The 27166-nt window shown below is 45.3% G+C and overlaps 1 protein-coding gene across 1 annotated transcript; it reads left to right on the top strand.

Annotated features, from left to right (window-relative positions):
* The first annotated feature begins 844 nt into the window (after positions 1-844).
* On the top strand, positions 845-26775 carry CUNH17orf67 (chromosome unknown C17orf67 homolog). The gene is made up of 4 exons (XM_032280104.1): positions 845-1936; positions 2761-2861; positions 23705-23841; positions 26335-26775. The coding sequence occupies exons 1-3, from the start codon at positions 1882-1884 to the stop codon at positions 23819-23821; spliced, it is 273 nt and encodes a 90-aa protein (XP_032135995.1). The 5' UTR covers positions 845-1881; the 3' UTR covers positions 23822-23841; positions 26335-26775.
* Positions 26776-27166: the final 391 nt, after the last annotated feature.

Raw genomic sequence — 27166 nt, 5'->3', positions numbered from 1 at the left:
CCAGCACTTGAAGCACTCGAAGCAGGAGGATCACTTAAGCCTGGGAATTTGAGAACAGCCTGGCCAAGATAGTGAGCCCCTATCCCTACAAAAAAGAAAAAAAAATCAGCTGGGCATGGAAGTGCATACCTGTAGTCCCAGCTACGCAGGCATCTGAGATGGGAGATCTTGAGCTCAGGAGGTTGAGACTATGGTGAGCTGTGATTGCATCTTTGTACTTCTGCCTGGGCAACAGAATGACACCCTATCTAAAAAAAAAAAAAAAAAATTAACATGTGAGGCAATTTTGCTAACATTGCATGATTTTTTTTCCTTGTTTAAAATCTGCTCAAAAAAGCTTTATGCCAACTGTGTGGGCAGCACATTCAGGTTTAATATCAGTTACACATTAGCATAAATTTGGAGAGATACACATAGGGATTGTTTTCTTTTGAGCTGGCAAACTGGCCACAGAAACATCAGATCATTTCTCTGAATAGAGAATTTTATCCAAATACATGTCACATGCCTTCCAGACATATTTTAATCACATATTTAATAATTTCTTAGGCTGAGTGTAGTGTCTTATGCCTATAATCCCAGCTCATTGGGAGGCTGAGGCAGGAGGATCACTAGAGCCCAGGAGTTCGAAACCAATCTGGTCAACCTAGTGAGATCCTGTCTCTACAAAATAAAAAAATAAAAAAGTTACGTGAGTGTCGTGACTACATGCCTGTAGTGACTACATCCCAGCTACTCGGGAGGCTGAGGTGGGAGGATTGCTTGAGGTTGGGAGTTAGAGGCTGCAGTGAGCCTCTGCACTCCAGACTGGGTGACAGAGCGAGACCCCTATCTCAAAACCAAACCAAACCAGAAGAAAAAACTTTCTTCATGTGATATTTATAGATGATTTGAATTTAAAATGACTTTGATTTCTTAACCTTTTATTGTCTTAATAAAAATACTCTCGAGTTAGGAACACGGCTGGTTCCAGTCTTATGACAGTATGTTTAATGAGGCCCTGTAAAAGATGAGGAGTTGTCCCTGAGGTTATGGGGCTTACCGGGAAGAGCACATGTTCTAGGTTTGAAGACGGAAGACTTAGGCTTTATCTTGGCAGACGTAATGTGTGAATTTGATCTTGATTTCACATCTCTGAATCTCACTTTCCTTATTTGTAAAATGGAAATAGATTATGAGTAGTACTAGCTGCCACGAAGGTCGTCGCGTTCTCCTCATCCTTTATCATACCCCGCAAGATAGTTGCTCTTACCTCCTTACCTCCTTTTGACAGAGGAGGAAACTGAATTTCAGAAAGGGTCTACCAGTTACCTAAGGTTACGTTGCTAGAAACAGTTGAAGTGAGGATTTGAACTCAGTTTTTCTGTCTCCAAAGTCAGCTGAAAATTATTTTTTCCCACTCATCATGCCCCTTGTTAATTTCCCTGCCTACCTCTGAGATTATTGGGAAGATCAAATTAGACTGGCGAATGGGCTTTGGAAAATGTCATAAAAGACACAAACATGTAATAGATCATGAATTCTCAGTGAAACAGGAGCATAAACAGAAGCTCCAGAGAAATGCAAACTTCTGTCTGGTGCATATTATCTGTCTGTTTAAATGAAGTGAGTATCACATGTTGTGTTTTCAGATCCAAGCTCTGAAAGTCATATTACAGAGGAATGATTTCCTTCCTCCGGATAAAAATTGACAGGAATTTGGAGGAAAATATTTCAGTGGTAATTACTAAAACGCTCAGAGTCAGATACATTCAGCATCATACTGTAAGTCCTGTTAGTCAAAGCATAAACAAGCGTAGGGCCTGGGGTGGCTTCCTTCAAGTAGGCTGACTCAGTCTGGGAGGATTCACTTAGCAAGAAGCAGAGAGGAACCAAAGCAGGATGAAGACGTTGCCCGTGCTCGTCCTGGCTCTTACCTTACTAACTGTCTTCTCAGGTGGGCATTGACTCCAAAAACAGCCTATTTCTATGCTGACATGATAAATAATAGTCTATTTGATATTTAATTTTTAAAATTTTAAATAATATATAGTGTATAATATATAGCTATAATGCTTTTCCTTTTTTTCCCGTTAAGAGCAGGCTTCCAGAATTGTTATCATTAAAGATATGCTATATTTTCTTAAAAAAATCTTTAAATGTATTTGAGCACTAATTCTCAAAAATGCTGATAAATCTTCAGCTTCTGTTAGCTTATTTTAGAGTTTATATGAGATCACCAAAATTTGATATATTTTTGTTATGACAATATCTTTCAAAATTTACAAGTAATTATCAAAGCAATGTAATTTTATGCCATTTCCTTTGAGGGACTGTGATGATCAGGTTTAACATAATCTTATGATCACTGGGCATCTTCCAGTAACAACTTTAAATGTGATTTAGTGTATTGAGGATTGAAAAAAAAAAAAAGACTTCTATGAAAACAAACCTAAGAGACACAGACCAGAGAACTGAACAAAATATATTTGAAAAAAACATATCCATTAAATTAATACCCACTTTTAAATAGATGGACCATTGCAATCAGTAAATATGTTTAGGTTGTGCAGCTTTTGCTCTGAGTTAATCATTTTAGAAACAATTCAAAAGTCCTTTCTGAGCCCTCTGGAATGCTGCATCCTTTGGGACAGGTCCCTGGGAGAGAACTTTCATGTTTTAACCAAAACTGAACTTGCAAATCTTTTGCCGTGGACTGTGGAAATAGCTCATGAACTGCTGAGCTTAAGTGTCCTTAAGGCACCTTCCTGAATTTTCCAGAGACCTCCCCGATTTTGACGGAGAAGCAGGCCAAACAGCTGCTAAGATCTCGGCGACAGGATAGACCACGCAAACCCGGATTCCCTGACGAGCCAATGCGGGTGAGTGCTTGGCTCTGGCAGTTTTAAAGAAAATGTGGGGGCCGGGCGCGGTGGCTCAAGCCTGTAATCCCAGCACTTTGGGAGGCCGAGGCGGGTGGATCACGAGGTCAAGAGATCGAGACCATCCTGGTCAACATGGTGAAACCCCGTCTCTACTAAAAATACAAAAAATTAGCTGGGCATGGTGGCGCGTGCCTGTAGTCCCAGCTGCTCGGGAGGCTGAGGCAGGAGAATTGCCTGAACCCAGGAGGCGGAGGTTGCGGTGAGCCGAGATCGCGCCGTTGCACTCCAGCCTGGGTAAAAAGAGTAAAACTCCGTCCCATAAAAAAAAAAAAAAAAAAAAAAAAAAAAAAGAAAATGTGATCATGTGAATGCCATTCATTATGAAGCTAGGTGTTGGTTCCAGCATGGGCTGCTAGTTGGGGGTTCAGTTAGAGTTTCAGGTAAAGATACATGCAATCTCAATCTTTTACCTATGCATTTTCTCCTCTGGAGGTGCCAGCCCGACTCACCTGTTGTGAACAGGGTAATTTAAAATAGGAATAATGAGGCTGATGGTGGGAGTTCCAGAATCTGGAGAGGGCTGCTGAGTGTCACTCCTGTCCTGCCTGCCGGGAGCTTGTTCCCTTTAGCCAATGCTAACCCCATCTCTTACCTCTTCCCTTGGGCCCTGGGGCAGGCTGGACCAGCATCCTTGGTAAATGATGGTCTGTCCAGGCAGGCAGAATGTCTGCCCCAGCTGCCTGAGAGGGCTCCAATCTCATCCCTCTGATTGTGGTCTCTGGCCTTACTTCTGCCCCGTAGGGTCATGGTATCCACCTGCCTAGTCTTTCTGACCCAGGCTCCCTCTCTGAGTGGATGTTACCAGATACCGCCACGCTGGCCATGGACCCAGTTTAGGCCTGGCTTGGTCCCTCCTGTTGCTAAAATGATATTGACTTTGGTGGCATTTTACCCCCACCCAGTGAAGGGAAGTAGCAGTGATGCGGCAAAGTTAGAACTTCTGTCTTGCTGGTCTCCCATTCTGGCCCCTTCATCTGGGTGCGATGCTTATCCACTCTTCCCTGCATCTCCATGTTGAGGCCCAGAAGGAGCTGCAGTAGCATGTGCCTTCATTCACTGCAAAATCACATGGATAATTTGATTATTTCATTTGAAAAGCTCTTACCAAGATACGATATTGCACAGTGACGAAGAGTGCTGACTCTGGGGTCAGACTGGGTTTGAATCTCCCTGTTTCCTAACTGGGTAACCTTAGGGACGTTCCCTCACATTTCTGCAGTTCAGTACTCTCATCTATAAAATGGGAATAATACATACTATTGCTGATATTACTATAATATTATTATAAATAATAATGTAAAATAACTATTTTATGATGATAAAACAAAGTACTTCTTAGGAAAGCACTTAGAAAGTGCTCAGCAAATGGTAAGTACTTCTCTGAGTGTTAAGTACCAGGAACCCCCTAGGTGCTGGGGCTGTAGATTTCTGCTTAGAATCTGTGGTGGAGACAGAAGTAAGCAAATGGCTGCTATGCAGTATGATTTAAGAACAAATGACTTCAGGCGGTTAAGGATAGATGTGGCTTTTAATTTTTTTTTTTTTTTTCTGTAGAATAAGAGGTAGCTCAGAATATTTAAGTGCCAGGTTGGAGGGGACTGGGAGGTGGGCAGGGCAAGATTGAGACAGGTTTGAATACCTTGGATCTTACCTTGTGTCCAGTAGAGAACAACTGAAGGATTTTTCAGGTGGGGGAGTACAGATCTGGGTGTTAGAGAGTTTGAGACAGTTAGAAGAGAAGAGGCCGTCACCAACACTTGGAGGTGAGCAGGGGAAGAGGAACCCTGAAGGGGCTAACAAGGAATGCAGAGATATTAAGAAGCCAAGAGAGTGGGGGTGGCAGGGCAAGAGGGGAGGCTTAGGAGAAGGTGGCGGGTGAAGGAGGGGCAGCGCATGTATAGCTGTGATGGGGAGGAGGATGCCTGCCGGGAGGGATCTTGGAGAGGGGCTCTGGCTGCCCCCCTGTACTTTTGGCATGATGTCTGGAGCAGCCATTCTGCAGCTCTTCCTCAGGGACGCTGCAGGGCCTGGGGGAGCTGGTCAAAGGGTTCCCCAAACAGCAGCTCCTTCTCAAGGTGCTCGAGAGGCAGCTCTGATGACTCCTATATCTGCCCCTGACATTTTCTGTGACAGCATCTGTGCCTGCCTCTTTGAACTCTGACTGTGGAATAACAGGCTTTGTCCTGACTGAGGCACTGTAGGTGCGGGTGAACAGGTGGGTTTGAACTGTTGCAGCCCAGCTCTCTGCCCCCCACCCTTCCTGCACCATGTCCATATGCCAGCCTACATGCCAGGCTAGACTCTGGCCCTAAAACCCTGCTTTGTGTGGTCCTTCCCCTGCTCAGAAGCTTCTGAAAGCTCCTCTGTTTGCCTTTTCCCACTTGTGGTCATCACCTCCCTTAATCCTTGACAGCCCTCTGCTTGCTTCCAACTTTGCAATTTTACTGAATATCTGGCTTTTTCTGGTTTGTTTTGCTCATCTTTTATAGGCTTGACCACCACCTGCTCCTCTTAACTGGCTCGAACCTACCTGATTAGTTTCCCTGTAACTCCTTCTTGCCTCAGAACCTATTGCTGAGCCACCATCCCGTCCTCCATATCCCTCCCTGAGACACTTGATCCATGATCCAGAATCCTCAGGCACTCAGTCCAGTTTGGAAAAGTGGTTGTATGTTTTACAGTTGAAATGTGAAACAAACATGCAGTCGATTATTGGGTGGCTAGTCTACACCAGTAGTTCTCCTCCAGGGGTGAGTATGCCTCCTCATCCCCAGGGACGTTGGACAATATCTGAAGGCATTTTCGGTTGCTACACCTATGTGGGGTGTTGCCTTTGGCCCCCCGTGGGTAGAGGCCAGGGATGCTGCTAAACATCCTACCCAGGGCTCAGGTCAGCCTCCACAGCCCCCAATTATCTGGCCCAAAATTTTACTAGTGCCAAAGAAGAGGAACCCGGTTTCCACACTGTCAAGTCAGCTTTTTCTTGTTTACTCCCTGTCATGCTGTGTGTGTCTCTCTCTGTCTCTCTCCATAATTGCAATCACTTGAACATACGCAGAATTGGCTGAATCAACAAATAGTGTCTGCTATCATATTTTTCGAGGAATGTGTTTCTTAACTTTGGTTACATTCTGGAACCACCTGGGGAATTTAAATTCTGGTGCTTGGGTCCCACTCCCAGAGGGGTGGCCTGGGGTGGGACCCAGATATGGGTGATGGAGCTAAAGCCCCAGTGATACCAACCTGCAGCTGAGGCTGAGGACCACTGGGCGAGGCCATCTGAGAAATCAGCCACATGCGTACCAGCTCCTGTGGGCTAGTGAGGAACACAAAAGCATTTAGAAAGCTGTTAAATGTTGAACTGAGTGGTATGGAGAGTAAGTATCTTAGTTGTTTAGACAGAGAGAGTGAGAGGGTCAAGTGGTGGGTGCTGATCGAGATGTGTACTTAATTAAATGTTACACTGACTGTGCCCTACTAAGCACCAGGCACTGAGGATGAAAGATAAGCCAGACGTTCCTCCTTCATTCGATGTGTCCATTGTGTGGAGGTGGAGCCAGAGTGCTCCAGCCTGGTTTGGGCTCAGTCTCGAGGTTGTCTGGTACAACAGACTGTGGCTGTGGAAGGAGAGAGTCTTGAGCTCTAACTGGAAGGAAGGAGGAGGCTTCCAGGCTTTCCAGAGGAGGTGCCCGTCCAGCTGTGTCTTGAAGGATGACTAGGAGTTGTCATGCAGTGCAGGAGGCAGGGATGAGGTGGGAGGAATATTCCACCCAGTGCAATTCCAGTCCATAGTCTGCCGCTAACTAGTTGTGGACTTTGGGTAAGTCATTTCCTCTTCTGGAAGCCTAGTTTTTTCATTTGTAAAATGCAGAGTTTGGCTGGAATCTGGCCTAGACATTCCAGCTCTCATATTGTAGGTCTCTGGATAGAACCTTGGGGCTGACACAGGTTCCTGGTGCCAGTCTGCAATGTGGCAGAAGATCCAGAGGCAGCAGGATACCAACCTGGGCGGAGTCAGGCAATTTATTTTGAAGCCCCTGGAGGGGTGTCCCTAGAAACCACAGGCTTCCTCATCATGCCGACCCAGCTGCCGGGAGAACTCCACATCCTCGACTGACTATTTGACCCATTCACGCCTCTTGGGTCTCCTTGTTGACTTTTTCTTTTACGGATTTACTGAAAGCAAAATTATTAATGCCAGTCACTGGCATGTAAAAAGAGGTAATTTACTGCATTTAACTGTGACTGCCAAAATGATCCTGGCCCTGTACTCCCAGCTGGAGCATAAGAGGCAGTGGCCTCAGGTTTGTCCTTGGATGGTGACGAGCCGATGAGGCTGGACCCCTGGCCAGAGGAGCTCAGAGGCTAGCATGAGAGCTGCCTATGGGCCACATCTTCACAGCCTGGGAATGAGGGAGTTCAGGGGCCAAGGCCTTTGCCTCCTGGGAGCCAGCCCTTCTGACTCTTTGCCTTTTGTCAAGACCTCCTCACTCTCCCTGTTTCTGAGTGTAGGCCAAGAACAGCTGCGGGCAGATGTCCCTTTGTGCAGGAATAGGGTGGGATGGATGCACCATACTGTGAATTTGGCTGCCAATATTTTGTGTGTGTGTGTGTGTGTGTGTGTGTGTGTGTGTGTGAAGGATGTGTGTGTGTGTGTGAGGGTGTGTGTATTCAAATGTGAGAATTGTATGAGGGGTATGTGTGTGAGGAGTATGTGAAGGTGTGTTTGAGGGTGTATGGGGGTGTGGGTGAGGGATGCATGTGTGTAAGGACGTATGTATGTGAGGGGTGTGTGCAAGAAGTGTGAGGTGAGGGAGTGTGTGTGAGGGTGTGTGTAAGGAGTGTGAGGGGTGTATGAGGGTATGTGAGGGGTTTGTGCATGAGGGGTTTGTGTGTGAAGGTGTGGAGAGGTGTATGTGTAAGGGAATTGTGAGCGTGTGTGGGTGTGTGAGGGGGTCTGTGTGTGGGGTGTGTGTGTGAGGGTGTGTATGCAGGGTGTGTGTGAGGGTCTGTGTGTGAGGGTGTGAGTGGTCTGTGTGTGAGGGGTGTGTGAGGTTGTGTGTGTGTGTGGGGGGTCTGTATGTGAGGGTGTGTGTTTGTGAGGGTATGTTTGAGGGGTGTGTGTGAGGGGTCTGTGGGTGAGGATGTACATGCAGGTATGTGGGGTGTGTGAGGGTGTGAGGGGTGTGTGAGGGTGTGTATGTGGGGTGTGTGTGTGTGAGGGGGTGTATGTGGGGTGTGCGTGTGTGAGGGTATATGTGTGAGAGTGTGTGTGTTTTGAAAAGGCCTTACTAAGTATTTTTTTCAGAAGGTCTGGGTTCCAGCCCCCTCTTCTGCTTTGACCCTGACTTGAGGACCTGGGCTATGTGGAATGATGGCAGATAGCATCGGCAGGTTGTTGTGAGGTTGGTTGGAAGGTCCTTGGATGCCACAGCAGAGCTGGGTTTCTGTACACAGTAGGGAGCTGTGCAGGGGTTTCAAGCAGGGGAATAATCTGATTAGATCTGGTTTCCAGGGGCCCTTTAGAGGTTCAGGACACAGCCTCTTAAATGCTTGCCTTTGGATGCTGTCATAGGTGGGAAATAGGAAGTGACTTTTTGGGCCCGCTATTGTACCTTCTTGCCATGGTACCCAGGAGACAAACAGGTGGACTTGGGCAGATGAGTAGAGTTAGTGATTGTTGGAGAATGCATGTGCCCTTGAAAACCGGGCCACACGCCCGCACACACACCCCTCCACACTCTAAATTACCGAGAGATGACTGCTCGGGTTATTTTATTTTGCTTCTCCCTGCTAAGGGACTGTGCAAAAGAAAACACTTTCAGAAAGGGAAGAGGCCATTGATGAGGGTAAACAAATGCTGCTTTAGGGGAGGTATTAAGAATTCAGAATGAAAACAAGTATGAAGGTTTGTAGAGGTCTCTCCCCATGAAGATCTACTGAGCCATGTTTATAAACTTAGCACTTGGCTTAAATATTGGCAGAGGTTGGCTTCTGTGGAATTGTAGGCTTTTTGGAGACAGGTTGAGACAACCTGTGTCCGTGCACACAAGGGGCTAGACTGTTTCACATAGATCCTGCTGATTCACTGCAACAAGCTGTTCTTTTCTGACTTGGTGGTGGGCAGGACAAAGTGCTTTTGAGAAGATTGCTGGGTGACTCTGTACATTGGGGAGGCCAGTATTCAACCCAGAGGAGCTCCGACGCCTTGCGGGGCCCCTAGATGGAGGAAGGCAAGGCCCAGAGGGATTGGAGAGGGAGATCAGAGGGAGACAGATGGCTCTGGGTAAGAGAGAAGGAGGGATTTTGAGTGTACGGAGCAGTGTAAGGAGGTAGCATATGGAGGCAGCGTTTGGAGAGGAAGGTGGGAAGGTAGAACCCAAGGAGGACAAACCACTGAAATTCCTAGCAGCAAGAATAGCTGATACATTTGTTTTATGGTAACTCTCGATATTGAGTTTAAAGTTGCATTCTGCTCTGTGCTGTCATTACCCTCTGCTACCCCTAAACCTTAGGACAAGTCCGCCACACACAGAAACTTGGTGTTAGTAGTTCCTTGAGGGAATGGTGGATGGCAGGGGTGTGTTGTATGGGGTGATGGAGGCTGACAGGAGAGCAAGGGAATTGCTACAATGTGGAAGTTGCAGGGGTAGAGAAATTGGTTATGAGACTAATTCAGAATAAACTTGACCCCACATTTTCAGAGATTTTGGAGAGTAGGGTTTTAGACTTCATAGGACTGGGGTGAGCACCCTCTGAGGGCTGGAACTAATTTGCTTGGAGACATCCCTTCTGGCGGCATGTAGGTTTCAGATGAATTGACTTTCTACTTTTTATTTATTTGTTTTTGAGACAGGGTCTCACTGTGCTGCCCAGGCTGGAGTGCAGTGGAGTGATCATGGCTCAATGCAGTCTCCACCTCCTGGGCTCAAGTGATCCTCTTGACTTTCTACTTTAGACAAAGTGGCCCAGTCATGGTAGAGAGCTCATGGGTATAATGAAGGCTCAAGATCCTGACGGAGAAAAAGACATCTGCTTGGGGAGAAATTAATGACGATCAGGCTGTGCTAAATGAAGGGCTAGGTTTGTGTTTAGAGGGAAGAAGGTGGAAAAATATTCTGCGGTTCCCTTGAAGGTTTCCTCAGTGATGAATGTTGATTTTCAGGACTGTGGTCTAAACCCTTGCTATTCAAAATATGATCCCCAGGTGGGCTGCATGGGCCTCACCTGGGATCCTATCAGACATGCAGACCCAGGCACCTCTCCACACTTCCTGAAGGCAAATCTGTGCTTCCCCAACCCTCAGGTGATCCCTTTTTACATTCAAGTCAAGAAGTGCTGTCCTGGAGAACTGCAAAGGTGGTCATCTCTGCTCCTGGTGTCCTGGGACTGGGAACCAGTGCATGTTAGTTTTTTTGTTTGTTTTTGTTGAGACAAAGTCTCACTCTGTTGCCTAGGCTGGAGTGCAGTGGCACAATCTCAGATCATTGCAACCTCCGCCTCCCGGGTTCAAGCAATTATCCTGCCTCAGCCTCCTAAGTAGCTGGGATTACAGGTGACCACCACCATGCTTGGCCAATTTTTGTATTTTTAGTAGAGACAAGGTTTCACCATGTTGGCCAGGATGGTCTCAATCTCTTGACCTCGTGATCCGCCGGCCTTGGCCTCCCAAAGTGCTGGGATTACAGGTGTGAGCCACCATGCCCAGCCATTAGTTTTGACACAATTGATCTCTCTTCCTTCCTCCTGGGCACTCTGCTCACTTGGTTTCTACTTTCCCAGCACACCTCGCTTAGGCTTCTCATTCCACTGGTGGCTTCTGCTGCCAGGTTTCCTTTACTGGATTCTTGGCCTCTGACAGTTGTTTAAATGTCAGAGGGTCCCAGGGCTTTGCCCTGCATGTGGCTTCAAATCTCACCTCTCTGCTGATGCTGCACACTTCTGTCTCCAGCCTGACCTCTCCCCGGTCATTTACATGACTGTCCACTCCACTCCACTGTTTGTATTGGAATACTTAACAGGCATCTCAGATCTAACGGCCCCAAACAAAATTCCCTGTTTTACCCTCCTAACAGCTCCTGCCTTAGCCTACCACATTGGGCTAAGGGGATCTCCTCCAAATTGAGAACCTGCCTACTTCTCACCCTCCACCACCACCTCCACCACAATCATCGGTAGAGTAGATTAAGCAATAATCTCGTAATGGTCTCCCTGTTTCCTCTCTTGCTCTCAACGGAGCAGTCAGAGTCATTTCTTAAAGTGTAAACAAGATCCCGACCCTCCTCTGCTCAAAACCTGCCAATGACTTCTTGTCTTACTCCGAATAAAATTCACAGTCCTGGCCAGGTGTAGTGGCATGCACCTGCAGTTCCAGCTCTGCAGGAGAGGCTGAGGTGGGAGGATCAATTGAGCCCAGGAGTTCAAGGCTGAAGTGACCTATGATTGCTGCACTCCAACCTGGGTGACAGAGTAAAACTCTGCCTTCCTAGTATTCATGCCCAAAATACTATATACAGTATTACATAGGTACATTGATATGCATGTAAATTTCTAGAAGAAGGTTTGGAGAGGTAATCAGTTGACTTTTAACTGTATCATCTCATTTAGGAGACTAGGATTAAAGGTAGTGTTTGATGTTTGAATTGTATACAAGAGTAATTACTTGTATAATTAAAAGAATATATATATTTTTTGAGACAGAGTTTCACTCTTGTTGCCCAGGCTGGAGTACAATGGCACAATCTTGGCTCACCACAACCTCTGCCTCCTGGGTTCAAGCGATTCTCCTGCCTCAGCCTCCTGAGTAGCTAGAATTACAGGCATACGCCACCATGCCCAGCTAATTTTGTATTTTAAGTAGAGAGAGGCTTCTCCATGTTGGTCAGGCTGTGCTAAATGAAGGGCTAGGTTTGTGTTTAGAGGGAAGAAGGTGGAAAAATATTCTGCGGTTCCCTTGAAGGTTTCCTCAGTGATGAATGTTGATTTTCAGGACTGTGGTCTAAACCCTGACTTCAGGTTATCCACCTGTCTCTGCCTCCCAATGTGTTGGGATTACAGGCGTGAGCCACCGCCCCTGACTTAAAAATATTTAAAACGCCGGGCGCGGTGGCTCAAGCCTGTAATCCCAGCACTTTGGGAGGCCGAGGCGGGTGGATCACGAGGTCAAGAGATCGAGACCCTCCTGGTCAACATGGTGAAACCCCGTCTCTACTAAAAATACAAAAAAAAAAAAAAAAATTAGCTGGGCATGGTGGCACGTGCCTGTAATCCCAGCTACTCAGGAGGCTGAGGCAAGAGAATTGCCTGAACCCAGGAGACGGAGGTTGCGGTAAGCAGAGATCCTGCCATTGCACTCTAGCCTGGGTAACAAGAACAAAACTCCGTCTCAAAAAAAAAAAAAATTAAAACGTTCACGTGTACTATTGCAAAATTGGAACCCAAGAAAGAGTCAGAAGAAGAAAAGAAAATCAGCTGTAGTCCTACTCCTCCCCAAAGACAGGCATTTAAAAAATGTATTTCTTTTTAGTCTTCATGTATATTAAAAAATGTATCTACAATTTTCTATCCCATTTTTTTCTTAATGTTAACATACAAATTTCCTCATATTATTATAAGCTATTTGTAACCATAATGTTACTGAATTATCCTCTTTTGTGAGATAGTTGGATCATTTCTAATATTTTTCTGTTGTAAACAATACTTTGAACATTTTTGTGCATAAAGTACGTTTAATATTTTAAGTTACTTTCTATGGGTATATTCCCAGAAAATGAATTACTAGGTATAAGAATCAGAATATTTTTAAAGCTTTTAGTGTATATTATTGAATTGCTTTCCAAAAGACTTTTAACAATTCATGTCACGTTTAATATTCAATGCCACTGAGAGAGTATTCTAGTAGAGGTTTTAAGGTAAAGATATGATGGGAACATGATTATGGTACCTTGAATTGGAGACCAGTGGGCTGTTGCTGGGGCAGGAGGAGTGGCTGCAGGGAGGGAGGAGTGGGGATAAAAAATGATGTGTAGGGCTCTGTATAGGCAACTTAGTGCCCTTCATTGGCACTGGAACTCCATGAGTAGAAGCAATGAATGTGGGATGATGGTGTGTTGCAAGTTCTCCTCCCATGGCACCTACTTTTGTAGTCGTATCTTCTCTTGTTTACCTGGTTAACTCTTATTCATCCACAGAAACTCACCTTAAATGATGTCGTTCCTGACACCTCCCCCCAGTGAATCAGAACATCCCCCTAGCGTAGTGCTTGCAGCACAAGGTTGCTATTTTTGACTCTTTTATGTCCCTCTACTCGACTGTTCTAAATTACTTGAGGAGATGGACTATTTGTTTTACTTCTGGGTCCCCACCACCAAGCACAGTTCGGTATTGGCATTAACTAAATGATTGTTACTTTTTCCATTCCCTCCTTTGCTTCTCCCCAGGGTAGAAATTTTGTGGGATACAGCTCTGCTGTAGAACATAGAGGTTATTCCAAAGAAATCTTTTCTATCTTCTCACTTAAACTCATTAAATTTCTCTTAATCTACTCAAATTTTAGAGAAGAGATTGTTTGTCAATTGCTTGGGTGAACCGTGGAAATTCTTTAAAAAAGATGACATTCAAGCTTAAATTATTTCTTTCGTGATTATATTTGTAAGCGCTTGTGAAACCTGGGAATACGCTTTCCTAGGAAGCGTTCCATTTTGGCCCATGATCCTTTAAGGAATGTTCTTATTGGGCAAGTGTAAATAATATTAGCTTTATTGTGAGTAGTCTTTGTAAAATATACTTTCATGTTTAGCTGCTTGACTAACGTATGTGGTAACTCCATTACCCTTTTGTTCCCCATTACCTCAAAGGCCAGTTTAGAGTGACTGAGGTGTAAATTGCCCACAGCACTGATCTGCCTTCCTTTAGGACTGAGCCTTCAGTGTTCCCTTGTAGTTAAGCTCTGAGCCACCGTTCTACCTGAGGGACTACCTTGCTCATACTAATGAGCAAAATAATTTTTCCAAAAGCTGATGAGTATTTAATTCTGCAAAAATGTCACAGGAAGGATTTTGCCTTCTTGGAAAAGGATCCTGCCTTGATAGAAAAACAGTCCACTTTATGATTCTGAGCATAGGTCAAGTTCTGGTGGGTATTTAAGCTCATTATCACACCACTCCAGTGCCATAGTAAAGGACTACTTTCAATTTCTGCTCTAATTACTGAGAAATAATTTACTTAGATCATTACAGTTGGCATTTGAGATGGAACTTAGATATTGGTTTTTGTTTTGCTTTAACCCCCCACCCGCCACCTTGGAGAAAGGAATCAGAAGAAATTAAAGCTTATTTTCCATATACCCCTTCTTCCTTGGTCCAGGAACATTTGAGATTATCATGAATATTGGGTCATTTCTAACTCAGCCAATGCGATTGTTGAATTTGTGGTTTTCAGCAGATTTGCTATTTGCCTTTTCATCTTTGACTAATGATTGCTTTTTGGGCCTTTGTGGCATATTCATTTTCCTAACATTTTAAATAAATAGTGAAATGTCATGGAAACCAGTGCTGGTTTCTTTCTTGTTCTCGGTGTGTGTCTGTTTTGGTTGTTTTTCTCCAATGATGATTTCAGTTGGAATTTAGGAGTGTGAAATATACATTACTTTTTGATGCTTTTAATGTACATTTGGCCTAGGCTGTTATAATGAGCAGATCAACACAGATGTCAAGAAAATTTCCAAGGAGGATTTAGTAAGGTTATGGGGAAAGAATAGTTACATCATTTATTCATTCGCTCCTTTATACATTTTTCCAGTGAGCTTTACTGTGGTCCTACTGTGTGCCAAGCACTAAGTCATAGACCAGATATACTTTGGTCACTACCATAAAAAAAAAAACAACTGGTTGGATATTTGGCTGAGAGGGACAGGGATTAAATGAGTAAGGATGCAAATGAGCATATAATTATAAAAGGCGCTGTGTATCAGTAGTGACATTCATTAATATCACCAATGATCTCATCATAAAAGTCTTTAAGTATTGGGAAGCTGCCAGCCTCCTGTAGCAGATGCAAGTTTTCCAAAATCCAGTTTCCTCTGGGAAGCTTGATTTAATACATACTGTCAATTGTTTTCCTTGAGGTGACAGGCTAACTTTGTTCATTTTCAAGATGTCTGCCCAACATGCACATAAAACACAGCTAGTTCAGCACCAGCAATTGCACACATACTTTTCCTTGTGAAAACCATTGCACTTTGTCATGAGGCAAAAGTGCTGCCTGCATACGCCCTTTTGGGCCACTCTTTACTGTTTCACCAGGGCATTCTTCAGGGAAACTGGCATTTTAAGAATGTTGTATTTTTATTTTTGTAGCCCTGAGTGTGTGGTGCAGAAGGATACGATGACCGCTAATAGAATTCGGTACCGCTGCCTGGTTTCCTGCTAAAGCACCAGTCGTTTTACCTACTGCTGCCTTGGCACATCAGTGAAAATGCCAATACAGCAAGAAGACAAATAATGTCTGAGTATTATTCTAAAAACAGTTTTGACCTCATGGGCCCCTGAGGGGAACACAGACTACCCTTTGAAGAATGATGCTCTAGTCTTTTCTTTGACAAGTGTTTACGGAAAGTTTCCTGTGTACCAGTTCCTGGGAAAGATGCTCTCCTCCACAACCTTGATGTGTACTCAGGTCTTTCTTATCTAACAGTAAAAATTAACAACTAGCATTTATTGCATTCCTACTATATGCCAGAAATGGTGTGCCAAGCCCCTGTGGCAGTGGGGTACCAGCAGGAGACTGGGTACTTGAAGAGAGTTTAATAAAGGGATTTTTTACAAAGGTATGGGCAGGATTAAGGTAAACCAACAAGAAATGGTACAGGATCAGGGTTAACAACTTCTAGACATGAAGGGGTAAGGGAGGCAGATGGTTCCTGGGGCTGGGGAAGACAGCTTCCTAGGAGCTGTGGCTTTCAGGAGAGGGATACAGCCAATTGCTGGGGTGAACTGTGGAAATTCTTTAAAAAATGACATTCAAGCTTAAATGATTTCTTTTGTGATTGTATTCATGCCTGGTGTGGCTGTGACTCCTAGGGGAGGAACTAGGATTGAATACTGTGGCCTCTCCCTCCTCCTACCCTCTAATCCCTTCTGGTACTTCCCACTGGTGAAACTCAACCAGAAGCCACAGACCAAGGGAGTCTATGGTGACAATTCATCTGGGTCCCACGGCCAGATGAAAAGGGTGAGAGAATGGATTTGGAGGGACAAATACAGGCTACTTATTTGGTACAAAACTTTATTCGCATCATTGCATTTAATATCTAACCCAAGGAAGCAAGGTAAGTAACTTAAGCAAGCAAGTACTAGTGCAATCCCCATCTTGCAGATGAACAAATTGGCTGGAGAAGTAAAGCGATAATGACAGGGTCCGGGTGTGAAGGAGACTCAGACCTCTTAGCCTCTACTCCTCCCTGTCTGGCAAACAGGCCGGCAAGAAGCAGGCAGCAGGGGTTCCTTCAGTGCGCTTCTTCCTCAGAATAGTTGAACAAGTAAAGTTATGTGCTAGGGACTTGTTGTTCCTTATTTACAAGACTGCACACAGCCTTCCTGTTCCTCCCAATTACTATTCTTCTGGCCAAAGACTCCCTGGATAGGGAAGGAACTAGCCCCAAATCCACAAACATGTTCAGAAAGCAGCCAGGGAATCATTGTTGGATCCCACAAGGAGCCCTCTCACCATCTGCCCTCCACCCCAGCTGACCCAGAGACTCTCTGCCAAAACACTGAGTGTATTTTGATGAGTTAAATGAAAACAACAACCATAACCAAAACAAATCCGAACTGCATGCGTCCTGGGGGAAAGAAAAAAAATCAGAAAAGTTGGACACTTCATAATTCCTTCCTTTGAACATTCTTTTTTTTCTTTTTAAATGACTACATTTGATGGAGGATGCAGAGTTCCTAGATGATGTTCTAGAAACTTAAAAACTTACAGTTCTAAAGTGGACCATTTGTTAAAGCCTTCTTAATGCCATAGGAAGGTTTCCATTATTTAGAGTTTTTATGATATTGATACATACCCAAAACAATTTAATTACATCACAAATATGACTGAGTATGTCTACTCTTTCCTAAGGTGAAATGCTGCTTCTGCTGTTTTGGGTCACCTAAATCTGTTTGTATGGTATGGACCTGTTCTATGCATACTTTGCAATGGTTCACATCCTATTAATTACAGCACCAAAATTTCCTTCAGGGCAATATCAACAACACACACCATCCAAGTTAAACATCATTCCCATCTCTATCCATTCTCTTTTGGAGGGAACATAAAAGAACACCAAGTTTTTTGTTTTTGAGTTTTGTTTAAGCCTCTCTCTGTTGCCTGGGCTGGAGTGCAGTGGCACGATCACGGCTCACTAAAGCCTCAAACTCCTGGGCTCAAATAATCCTCTTGCCTTAGCCTCCTGAGTAGCAAGGACTACAGGTGTGTACCATCACACCCAGCTGGAACATCAAATTTTGATACCAATATGTGAGCCAAACCACCTGTCACCTTCACTAAACAGTAAAGTGGCAGGCTAATAAAGTTCCCACTCTCAGGGAGAGCTCACTGCCACACAGAATGACCAGGGAGGGCTATGCTGGGAGAAGTCTATGGAGCTTTGGGGATCTAGAGAAGCGGGGTCACAGGGAATCTGAGACAGCTTCCTAGAGAAAGTAACATCTAAGCTGAGGCCTGAAAAGTCAGGTAAGAGTGAGACGGGAAAATGAGAAGGTACAGAGGTGTTCTAGGCAGAGCGAACAACAGGTGTTTTGGAAGCCTTAGAAACAGTAAGCATGGCCCATTCAGGGAAAGATAGAGAACAAAGCTCATGTGTATTGATGGTGAGAGAAGAAGCTCAGGAGATGGGTATAGCTGGGTCATAGAAAGCCCGTAGCCATGTTAAGGAATCAGAACTTTCTCCTGAGCCCAGTGGGAGCCATGCAGGCATTTTTTTTTTTTTTTTTTTTTTTTTTGAGTCGGAGTTTCACTCACGTTACCCAGGCTGGAGTGCAATGGCGCGATCTCGGCTCACTGCAACCTCCACCTCCTGGGTTCAGGCAATTCTCCTGCCTCAGCCCCTGAGTAGCTGGGATTACAGGCACGCACCACCATGCCCAGCTAATTTTTTGTATTTTTAGTAGAGACGGTGTTTCACCATGTTGACCAGGATGGTCTCGATCTCTTGACCTTGTGATCTGCCCACCTCGGCCTCCCAAAGTGCTGGGATTACAGGCGTGAGCCACCGCGCCCGGCCCATGCAGGCATTTTAAGTGAGGAAGCAACATGGGTAAATTAAAAAAAATATATCACTTTGGAACAGGATACAGAAAAACCAAGAGGGATTTTTCAGTCTCTTCTTCTTTTTTTTTTTTTTTTTAGAGGTAGTTTCGTTTTTTTTACCCAGGCTGGAGTGCAATGGCGCGATCTCGGCTCACCGCAACCTCCCCCTCCTGGGTTCAGGCAATTCTCCTGCCTCAGCCTCCTGAGTAGCTGGGATTATAGGCACGTGCCACCATGCCCAGCTAATTTTTTGTATTTTTAGTAGAGACGGGGTTTCACCACGTTGACCAGGATGGTCTCGATCTCTTGACCTCGTGATCCACCCGCCTCGGCCTTCCAAAGTGCTGGGATTACAGGCTTGAGCCACCGCACCTGGCCAGTCTCTTCTTTATAACTTTGTTTTTTCACATAACTTTGAGAGCAATATGTATCACTGTGTGAAAATAAAAACCAGTAAAGCTATTTTTGTTTTATAAATTTTAAAAACCCATTCTGACAAAAGACTTGAATAGACATCTACTGAAGAAGATATACAGATGGCAAGTAAGCATGTGAAACGTCATATATCAATAGGGAAATGCAACTTAAAACGGCCATGAGATGCCACTACACACCTACTAGAATGGCCAGAATCCAGAACAGGGATAACACCAAATGCTGGTGAGGATGTGAAGTGACAGAACTCTCCTTCATGCTGGTGGAAATGCAATAGTGCAGCTACTTTGGAAGACAGTTGGGCAGTTTCTCACAAAACCAGACCTACTCTTAACATATGATTCAATAATCACACTCCCTGGTATTTACCCAAAGGAGCTGAAAACTTAACGTCCACACAGAACCTGCACACACATGTTTATAGCAGTTTTATTCATGATTGCTCCAACTTGGAAGCAACCAAGATGTCCTGGTGAATGAATAAATGAACGATGGTACATCCAGGCAACGGAGTATTATTCAACTCTAAAACAAAATGAGCTATCAAGCCATGGAAAGACAAGGTGTTAAACTTACACGTATTACTAAAGAAAAGCAGCCAATCTGAAAATTCGATTACATATTCTGTGATTCCAGCTACATGACATTCTGGGAAAGGCAAAACTCTAGAGACAGTATAAAGATCAGTGGTTGCCAGGGGTTTGGTAGATGAACAGGCAGAGCAAAGAGGATTTGTAGGGCAGTGTAATTGTTCCATGTGCTATGGCAATGGTAGTGCTAGGATTTGTATGTGGTTTGGCCCCACCAAGTCTCTGTGGAAGTTTTATCCCCAGTGTTGGAGGTGGAGCCTTGTGGGAGGTATTTGAGTTATGGAGGTGGATCCCTCATGAATGGTGGTAATGAGGGAGTTTTCGCTCTTAGTTCAAATAAGAACGGATTGTTGCAAAGAGCCTGACGCCTCCTTTCTTTCTTGCCTCCTGCCTCGTCATGTGATCTGCATATATTGGCTCCCCTTCACCTTCTGCCATGAGTGGAAACTTCCTGAGGCCCTCATCAGAAGCAGATGTTGGTGCCATGCTTTTATTTTTATTTTTTTTGAGGCAGAGTCTTGCACTGTCGCCCAGTCTGGAGTGCCATGGTGCAATCTCAGCTCACTACAACCTCTATCTCTTGGGCTCAAGAGATCCTCCCACCTCAGCCTCCTGAGTAGCTGGGACTGTAGGCATGCACCACCATACCTGGCTAATTTTTTTTTTTTTTTTGTATTTTTGGTAGAGACAGGGTTTCACCATGTTGCCCAGACTGGTTTCAAACTCCAGAGCTTGAGCGATCTGCCCACCTCAGCCTCCCAAAGTGCTGGGATTACAGATGTGAGCTACCATGCCCAACTGTCACGCTTTTGTGTAATACCGAGAGGGAACCCTAATGTCAACTATGGACTGGTGATGATGATGTGTCAACGCAGGTTCGTCACCTGTAACAACTATCCCATGCTGGTGGTGGGGGATGTTGGCAGTGGGGGAGGCTGTGCCCGTATGAAGACAGGGGATATATGGAAACTTTATATTTCTGCTCAATTTTGCTGTGGACCTAAAACCGCTCTAAAAAATAAAGCCTATTAAGAAAACAAAACACAACAATAAAAAACTCCATGAGGGGAAGAAGGTAAGACAAGGGGTAGTAAGAGCCTGCAGAAGTTGTGGGCTGGGGCCTGGGCTGGGGCCTGAGTTGGGCAGAGGCAATGGGGCTGGGTAGAAGGGATTCAGAAGCATCCACAGGAGTTAGCCTGCTTGGATGGTGGGAGGGCAAGGAAGAGGGAGCGTGCTGAAGCTTCTTGCTTAACTAGCGATGTGGTGCCATGAACAGAGATATCGTGAACCACCTTCAGTATGATAGGCAGTGCCTGTAGGCCAGAGATTGCACCAGAAGATGGGGAGGGAAGGAAGAGGCCTTATAACTGACTAAGATACGAGAAACCACATTTCATTCTTTTATATAAGAAATGCCCTGTTGATTTGTCATTTTTCTGTTTTGTGCATCACTTATAGGACATAATGCCATCAGTAACCCATATAAGAAAATTCACAGCCTGCACTGGCTTTGTGGAAGACCCAGGCACACTGGGAGGAGAAGGCCAGCCCTATAGGCTGGAAGCGACATTCCCATAGATAAAGGGCAGAGCATGAGCACACTGAGAGAGACAGGAGATGAAAAGACAAAAACTTCTTGCAAAGGATGGGTGTGTTCAGAGGCTGATGAGCTGCAGGTTGCAGAGAGGCCCTATCATGGCCCTCGGTTATTTGCGCTGTCTGCTCCCTTCTCTGGTGGTAGCACTCCGGCCACTCCTCATCATCCTGGTATGGACGTGAGTTTTCTCTGCCCTGACCCCAGTCCATCCTCCATCCTGCTGTGCCCCACTCTGTGCTCAAGGAGACTGACTATAGACCTCATCCCCTGGTTCTCTGGCTGGCTGGTTTCTGATTGGGCCCTGCAGGAGATTGAGGAGGAGGGAGAGGGTGGGCTGTTTGTTCCCTGTTCCCTCCTTGCCTTGCAAAGGCTGTGCTGTGCCCCCAAGACCACAGCAGCCCCACCCTGCTGGCCCCAGGCCTAATGACTCCTCTGAGGACCCTCCACCCTTGGCCCTGCAAACTTAGGCATGGTCATGGCTTCCCTCTATTGCTAGTCCCTGGGTGCTAGAATATTCTTGGATAGTTCCCTTAACCCAACTCACATGGCTGTGAATGATCCCTTCATTAAAGTCTCTTCAGGCAACCATTTCAGGGAGAAATTGTGTTCTTGAGAAGCACAGAGATTAACAAAGGCTGTCATTGACCATTGTGGACCAAGGTGTGAGGGCAGGGCCACGCCTGCTGTTGTGAGGAATGGGCGAAGGTGGGAATCCTACCCAAAGTTGCACTCATCTGCTGGCTTGCAAGTACATTATCCAGAGCCATAGACAAAACCTATGGGTACAGGCAGGTGCTGCCTCCTGCCTCCTTGCAAGCAGACAGCACTGGTGAAGGCTCCAAAGAAGAAGATGGCCCTGGTGGGCCCTTTGACCCTTCTAGGTCATTCTGTCAGGGTGGAGCATGGATAGGGGAGGGAGGAGGTATGGGTGGGAGGAATGCAACACAGAGGGGTGGGACAGACAGAGGGGTGAGGAGTCTGCAGCAGCTTTGGTGGGCAGTGGTGAAGACCTGACATAGGAAAGTGGCAGAGACAAGGGAGGGCATCTGAGAACTATTCAGGAGATAGACTCAACGTCCCGACCCTCAGTCTTTGAATTTGAGGGTGAGGGAGGCAATGACAGTTCATGTTCTGGAGTGGGTTCCTGAGTAGGTAGAGATGCTGGCCACAGTGAGGGGCAGCACTGGTCAGGGCCAGGAGCTGCTTTCTATTGTGGACACATCAATGTGTAGGGCCGGCCACCTTTCATATGAACAGAATCATACACTGTGTGGTCTTTTGTGACTGGCTTCTGTCACTTAGCACAATGTTCTCAAGGTTCATCCATGCTGTAGCATGGACCAGTGCTTCATTTTAATTGTCAAATAATAACATTCTATTCTATAGAAGTAGCACATTTTATTTATCCATTCATTTATTGGTGGATGTTTGGGTTGCTTCTGGCTTTTGGCTGTGATAAATGATGCTGCTGTGAACACTTGTGTACAAGTTTTTATGTGGACATCCATCTTTATTTCTCTTGGGTATATACCTGCAAGTACAGTTGCTAGCCAGGAGTACAAATGGTAACTCTATGTTTAATATTGTCAGGGACTGCCAGACTGTTTTTACAAAATGCCTCTCTAATTTTAGTAACATCTTTATGTTTTAAAGTCTTTTTGTTTGATATTAGCATAGCAACCCTAGCTTTCTTCTGCTTATCCCTTGTCTTTTAAAAAAGATGATTTTAATCACAAATGCATATAGCCTTAAGTAATATATTAGAGGATTTAGTTATGCATATTTGAACTTCATAAAAATAGTGTCATACTGTAAATGTAGTTTCTTGAACTTTTCACTCAACATACTGTTTCTTTCTTTTCCTTTCTTTTCTTTTTTTTGTTGAGATGGAGTTTCGCTCTTGTTGCCCAGACTGGAGTGCAATGGCGTAATCTTGGCTCACCACTCCCTCTACCTCCCAGGTTCAAGCAATTCTCCTGTCTCAGCCTCCAGAGTAGCTGGGATTACAGGCATGTGCCACCATGCCCAGCTAATTTTTGTATTTTTAGTAGAGATGGGGTTTCTCCATGTTGGTCAGGCTGGTCTGAACGCTTGACCCCAGGCTATCCGCCTGCCTTGGCCTCCCAAAGTGCTGGGATTACAGGCGTGAGCCACCGTGCCTGGCCTCAATAGGCTGTTTCTAAGACCCACCTATGTTATAGTATGCAGCTACAGTATAATTAATTCATGTTCTCTGCTGTATAATATTCCATGGCATGACCCTTTCATAATATATTGATCCATTCTCCTGTCAGTGGCTATTTGGCATGCTTCCAGTGTTTTGCTCTGACAAATTTATTGCTGCTATAAATATTTCTATACACCTCTCCTGATATAAGAGTTTCTCTTGTTCTCAGAGCAACTAGCAGTGTAACTATTATCTAGCAACTAGTTAGAAATGCAACTTCTCAAGTCCCACCCAAGACCGACTGAGTCAGAAACTGTGGGGTAGGCCCAGCAATCTGTGTTGTAATAAGCCCTCCAGGTGACTCTGATACCTGATGAAGTTTGAGGTCCACTGCTCTAGGGTATAAAGTAGGAGTGAAATTTCTAGATTGCAGGTAATTAGTTGTTTTCTGAAGTGGTTGTTCCATGTTTCCATGGAGACCCACCTGCTGAGCACTTAGTATTGTCAGACTTCTTTATTTTGCCCACTGGGTGAATCAGTCTGATTGGTCTTCCCTACATAGAGGCATGGGTGTGGCTGTCAATTTCTGTCTAGGGAGCCAGAGCCACACCATGCACGCTGACCCCTCGGCTGTCACTGTGGATGAAGCCTTCTTCAGTGTGGTTTGTTTTGACAGGAGTACATGCATCACCTGCTCGCCCTGGAGCACCGCGCTGAGGAGCAGTTCCTGGAGCACTGGCTGAACCCTCACTGCAAACCCCATTGTGACAGGAACAGGGTTCATCCTGTGTAAGGGGCTTGGGACCAGCCTCGGTATGTCCCCTTCTCCCAGGCCTTCTGTCTGAGGGGTAGTGGGGGATAGCATGGCATGGGCTGGGAGACTTTCTGGACCATGCCTCAGGGGGACCAGCTGGTTAGCTGGTTATGGGTCTGGAGTGGGGGTGGCAAGATTGAGGCAGGAGAAGTAGAGGGGAGCCAAGAGACATAGAGGGGAGCTGGGGGACACACAGAGGATCCCAACCTGTATTGAGTCACCAAGTGATCCCAAATGGGGAGGGATGTGATCCTATTTGCCACCTAGAAAAGCCCTCTCTGAACCCAAATCTGGAGAGGTGTATTTTGTTGAGGCTTGGGTCTCTTCAGGTGGGCTCAGCACGTGTGGAGTCAACTTGTGACATTTACCACAATCATCACTACTGTCATCAAGATCAACAACTTCTTTCCCAGGTCTCGCTCCTGTCCCCCACTGCCTTCCTGCAGCCTTCAGGGCTGGCAATCTGCCAAACCCACACTTTGTCTTTCCCTTCCCCATAACTTTCGTTTTCAGCCCACCAGCAAGGGACTGCCCAGCGTTCCCCCAACACCCTGCATGCCACTGGCTCTGCTCCTCTGTTCCTAGATGAGGCTGTTTGCTTCTTCCTGTCTGTCCTTATCGTCTTCCTGCTTTTCCAAATCCTGTTAGTTAAGGTAGCAAAATTCCTTCAGAAGGTAAGCCCAGTGAATTTTGTTTCTCCGCTGTAAGTTTTATGGACCAAACAGGACAAGTTATAATCAGATAGTTTAATTTTGTGGTTAGGAGAAATCTTATACCTTTGTTGTTGTTTATTTTGTGCTATGGTGAATGGACACAGGGACACTCTTATTAATCACTCTTTATAATATAACATAAATGGCCTCATGTGATCCTCTTAACACCCTGGCATCATTGCAGGGCATGCACTTTAACCCCATTTTAAAGAGGAGCTAACTGAGCATGATTAAGCACTAGCTCATGCTAAGCAGTGGTTGGTATGTCAGGCTTCTGACCACTGTAAATATGCATGCCTTATATGGCTCAGTCCTGTGTATATGTAGGCATGGGCTCACTCTGAGGGTGCTTTCACAGATAATCATCTGCTGGCAGTGGAATAGAAGTTCTGTTTTTGAGGGGTAGGAGTGGGCTGACATCCCTCTTCTAATTCTTCCGGCTTCTGCAGCTCATTCTAGGTCAGGGTTCTGGTGTGCCTGGGCCTGGCTTCCAACTCCCAGGCTGCTGGCCTCCCCTGCACCAAGGGCCTTTGTCAAGCAAGCCAAGCCCTTGCTTGGCTTCTTCCAGAAAACAGGACTGTGGAGCAATTAGATGCTCAGGCTCTGGAACTGGCCAGAGCTGAGTTTGACTTTCTGAGTTCCAGCTCTGTGGCCTTGGGCAAGTTGCCTAACTTCTCTGAGTCTTTGTTTCTGCCTCTGCAAGTTGGTATAATAATGATGTCTAGGGAGCCTGGTGCATAGTAAGTGACTCCAAAAATAAAAGCACTTATTACTGTTGTGCAGTTGAGGTTAACGGAGAGACTTCTCCATTCAGCCCACAGTAGTGTCCTCCAAGGTGTGACTGAGGCTGGGTGCCTAGCTCCTGCAAACATGGGGTACCACAGAGGCCTTACTCCAGGCAGCTCCCACTTACATAAAGACAAGGAAGCAGTGGCTGGAGAAATGTGTCAACTTGGAATTGGGAGTCAGACAGCAGCTTTCAGATAATGAGTCCTCCAGTCACTGGCTGAATAACCTTAGAAAAAAAATGCCTAACTGAACCTTAGAAAAAGATGTCACAATCATCTGTAAAATGAGGATAGTAATGGGTCCTTCCTTATGCTTCTAGGATTAAAAAAGTCAATGCCTGGAAAGTAGTTAGTGTTGCCCTGGCACACATAGGAAGTGCTCAGAAAATGATAGCTGGATGGTGTTCTTCCTTGGTCTACTCATCCTCTTCCTAGTCTCCTCCTTCCCCCCACTTCTGGCTCTTCATCACCATCATAACAATCACCACCACTGTCATCACCATCACTACCACCATCACTACCACCACGACCATCACCATCACCACCACCATCACCACCACCATCACCACCAACACCATCACTACCACTTCACCATTACTATCATCACCACCACCACCATCACCACCATCATCACTATCACTACCACCATCACTACCACCATCACCATCACCACCATCACCACCACATCACCATCACCACCATCATCACCATCACCATATCATCACCATTACCACCACCGTCATCATAATCATCGCCATCAACATCACCACCACCATCATCATAATCATCATCACCATCACCACTACCACCACCACTATCATCACTGTCATCACCACCACCAGCATCATAACCGTCATCAGTATCACCACCACCACCATCATCACTATCATCACTATTACCACCACCATCACCATCATTACCATCACTGCCACCACCATCATCACCACCATCATTATTATCATTCTAATGTTTTTTTCTTGTTCTTTTTCAGCAAGCATTTTAATAGGCAACAACCCGGATAATGTTGAAACAAGACAAGGCTGCTTCTTTCATTTTTTTTTAAATTGTGGAAATGGATGTCTTCAGACCTTGTGAACTGTGGGCATGTCAAAGGTTGTCTTGGAAATAGCAAATATATATACTGCTTCATTTTGCTAACCTGCATAAATCACTAAAACCAATAGCTGAAAACATAGACACTTTCCAAAGGTCTTCCCATCAGTTTGTAAGAGTGGGAAGAACCAGAATCTTACCTGGGGCTGATGGAGCTGGAACCCCCAGACCAGGAGTTGGGGCAGGCTGCCTGCCCTAAAGAATTTGGGGAAGCCTTGTTCAGAGTAGTGAAGCATACCACTTGGGGTTGCTGAGTTGTTTTGTCATCTATTTTTTTCTTCTTCTTTTCTGCCCTAATAAACATGGATATTAAATTTAATTTTAGTGGTCTCTTCCTTTCACTCTTTTTTTTTGTTTTTCTGAGATGGAGTCTTATTCTGTCACCCAGGCTGGAGTGCAGTGGCATGATCTTGGCTCACTGCAACCTCCGCCTTCCAGGTTCAAGCAATTCTCCAGCCTCAGCTTCCTGAGTAGCTGGGACTACAAGTGTGCACCACTGTGTCCGACTAATGTTTGTATTTTTAGTAGAAACAGCATTTCACTATGTTGGCCAGGCTGGTCTCGAACTCCTGACCTCAGGTGATCTACCCACCTTGGCCTCCCAAAATGCTGGGATTACAGGTATGAGCCACTGCCACCAGCCTCTTCCTTTCTCTGTAAGAAGTGAAGCAGAGATTTTTTTTTCCCCTTGTTTATCTTTGCAAATCTAT

Source organism: Sapajus apella, unplaced genomic scaffold (genome assembly GCF_009761245.1).
Source record: "Sapajus apella isolate SASKATOON/1434 unplaced genomic scaffold, GSC_monkey_1.0 scaffold12, whole genome shotgun sequence".
Taxonomy (NCBI): Eukaryota; Metazoa; Chordata; class Mammalia; order Primates; family Cebidae; genus Sapajus; species Sapajus apella.
The sequence above is the reverse complement of the archived record's forward strand: the minus strand, read 5'-3'. Positions and strand labels throughout refer to the sequence as shown.

Coding starts and splice junctions, on each gene's coding strand:
- CUNH17orf67 (XM_032280104.1), top strand. CDS start 1,882: ATGAAGACGTTGCCCGTGCTCGTCCTGGCTCTTACCTTACTAACTGTC. Junction 1,937..2,760: donor CTTACTAACTGTCTTCTCAG/GTGGGCATTGAC, acceptor TGAATTTTCCAG/AGACCTCCCCGATTTTGACG. Junction 2,862..23,704: donor TCCCTGACGAGCCAATGCGG/GTGAGTGCTTGG, acceptor TTGTTTTGACAG/GAGTACATGCATCACCTGCT.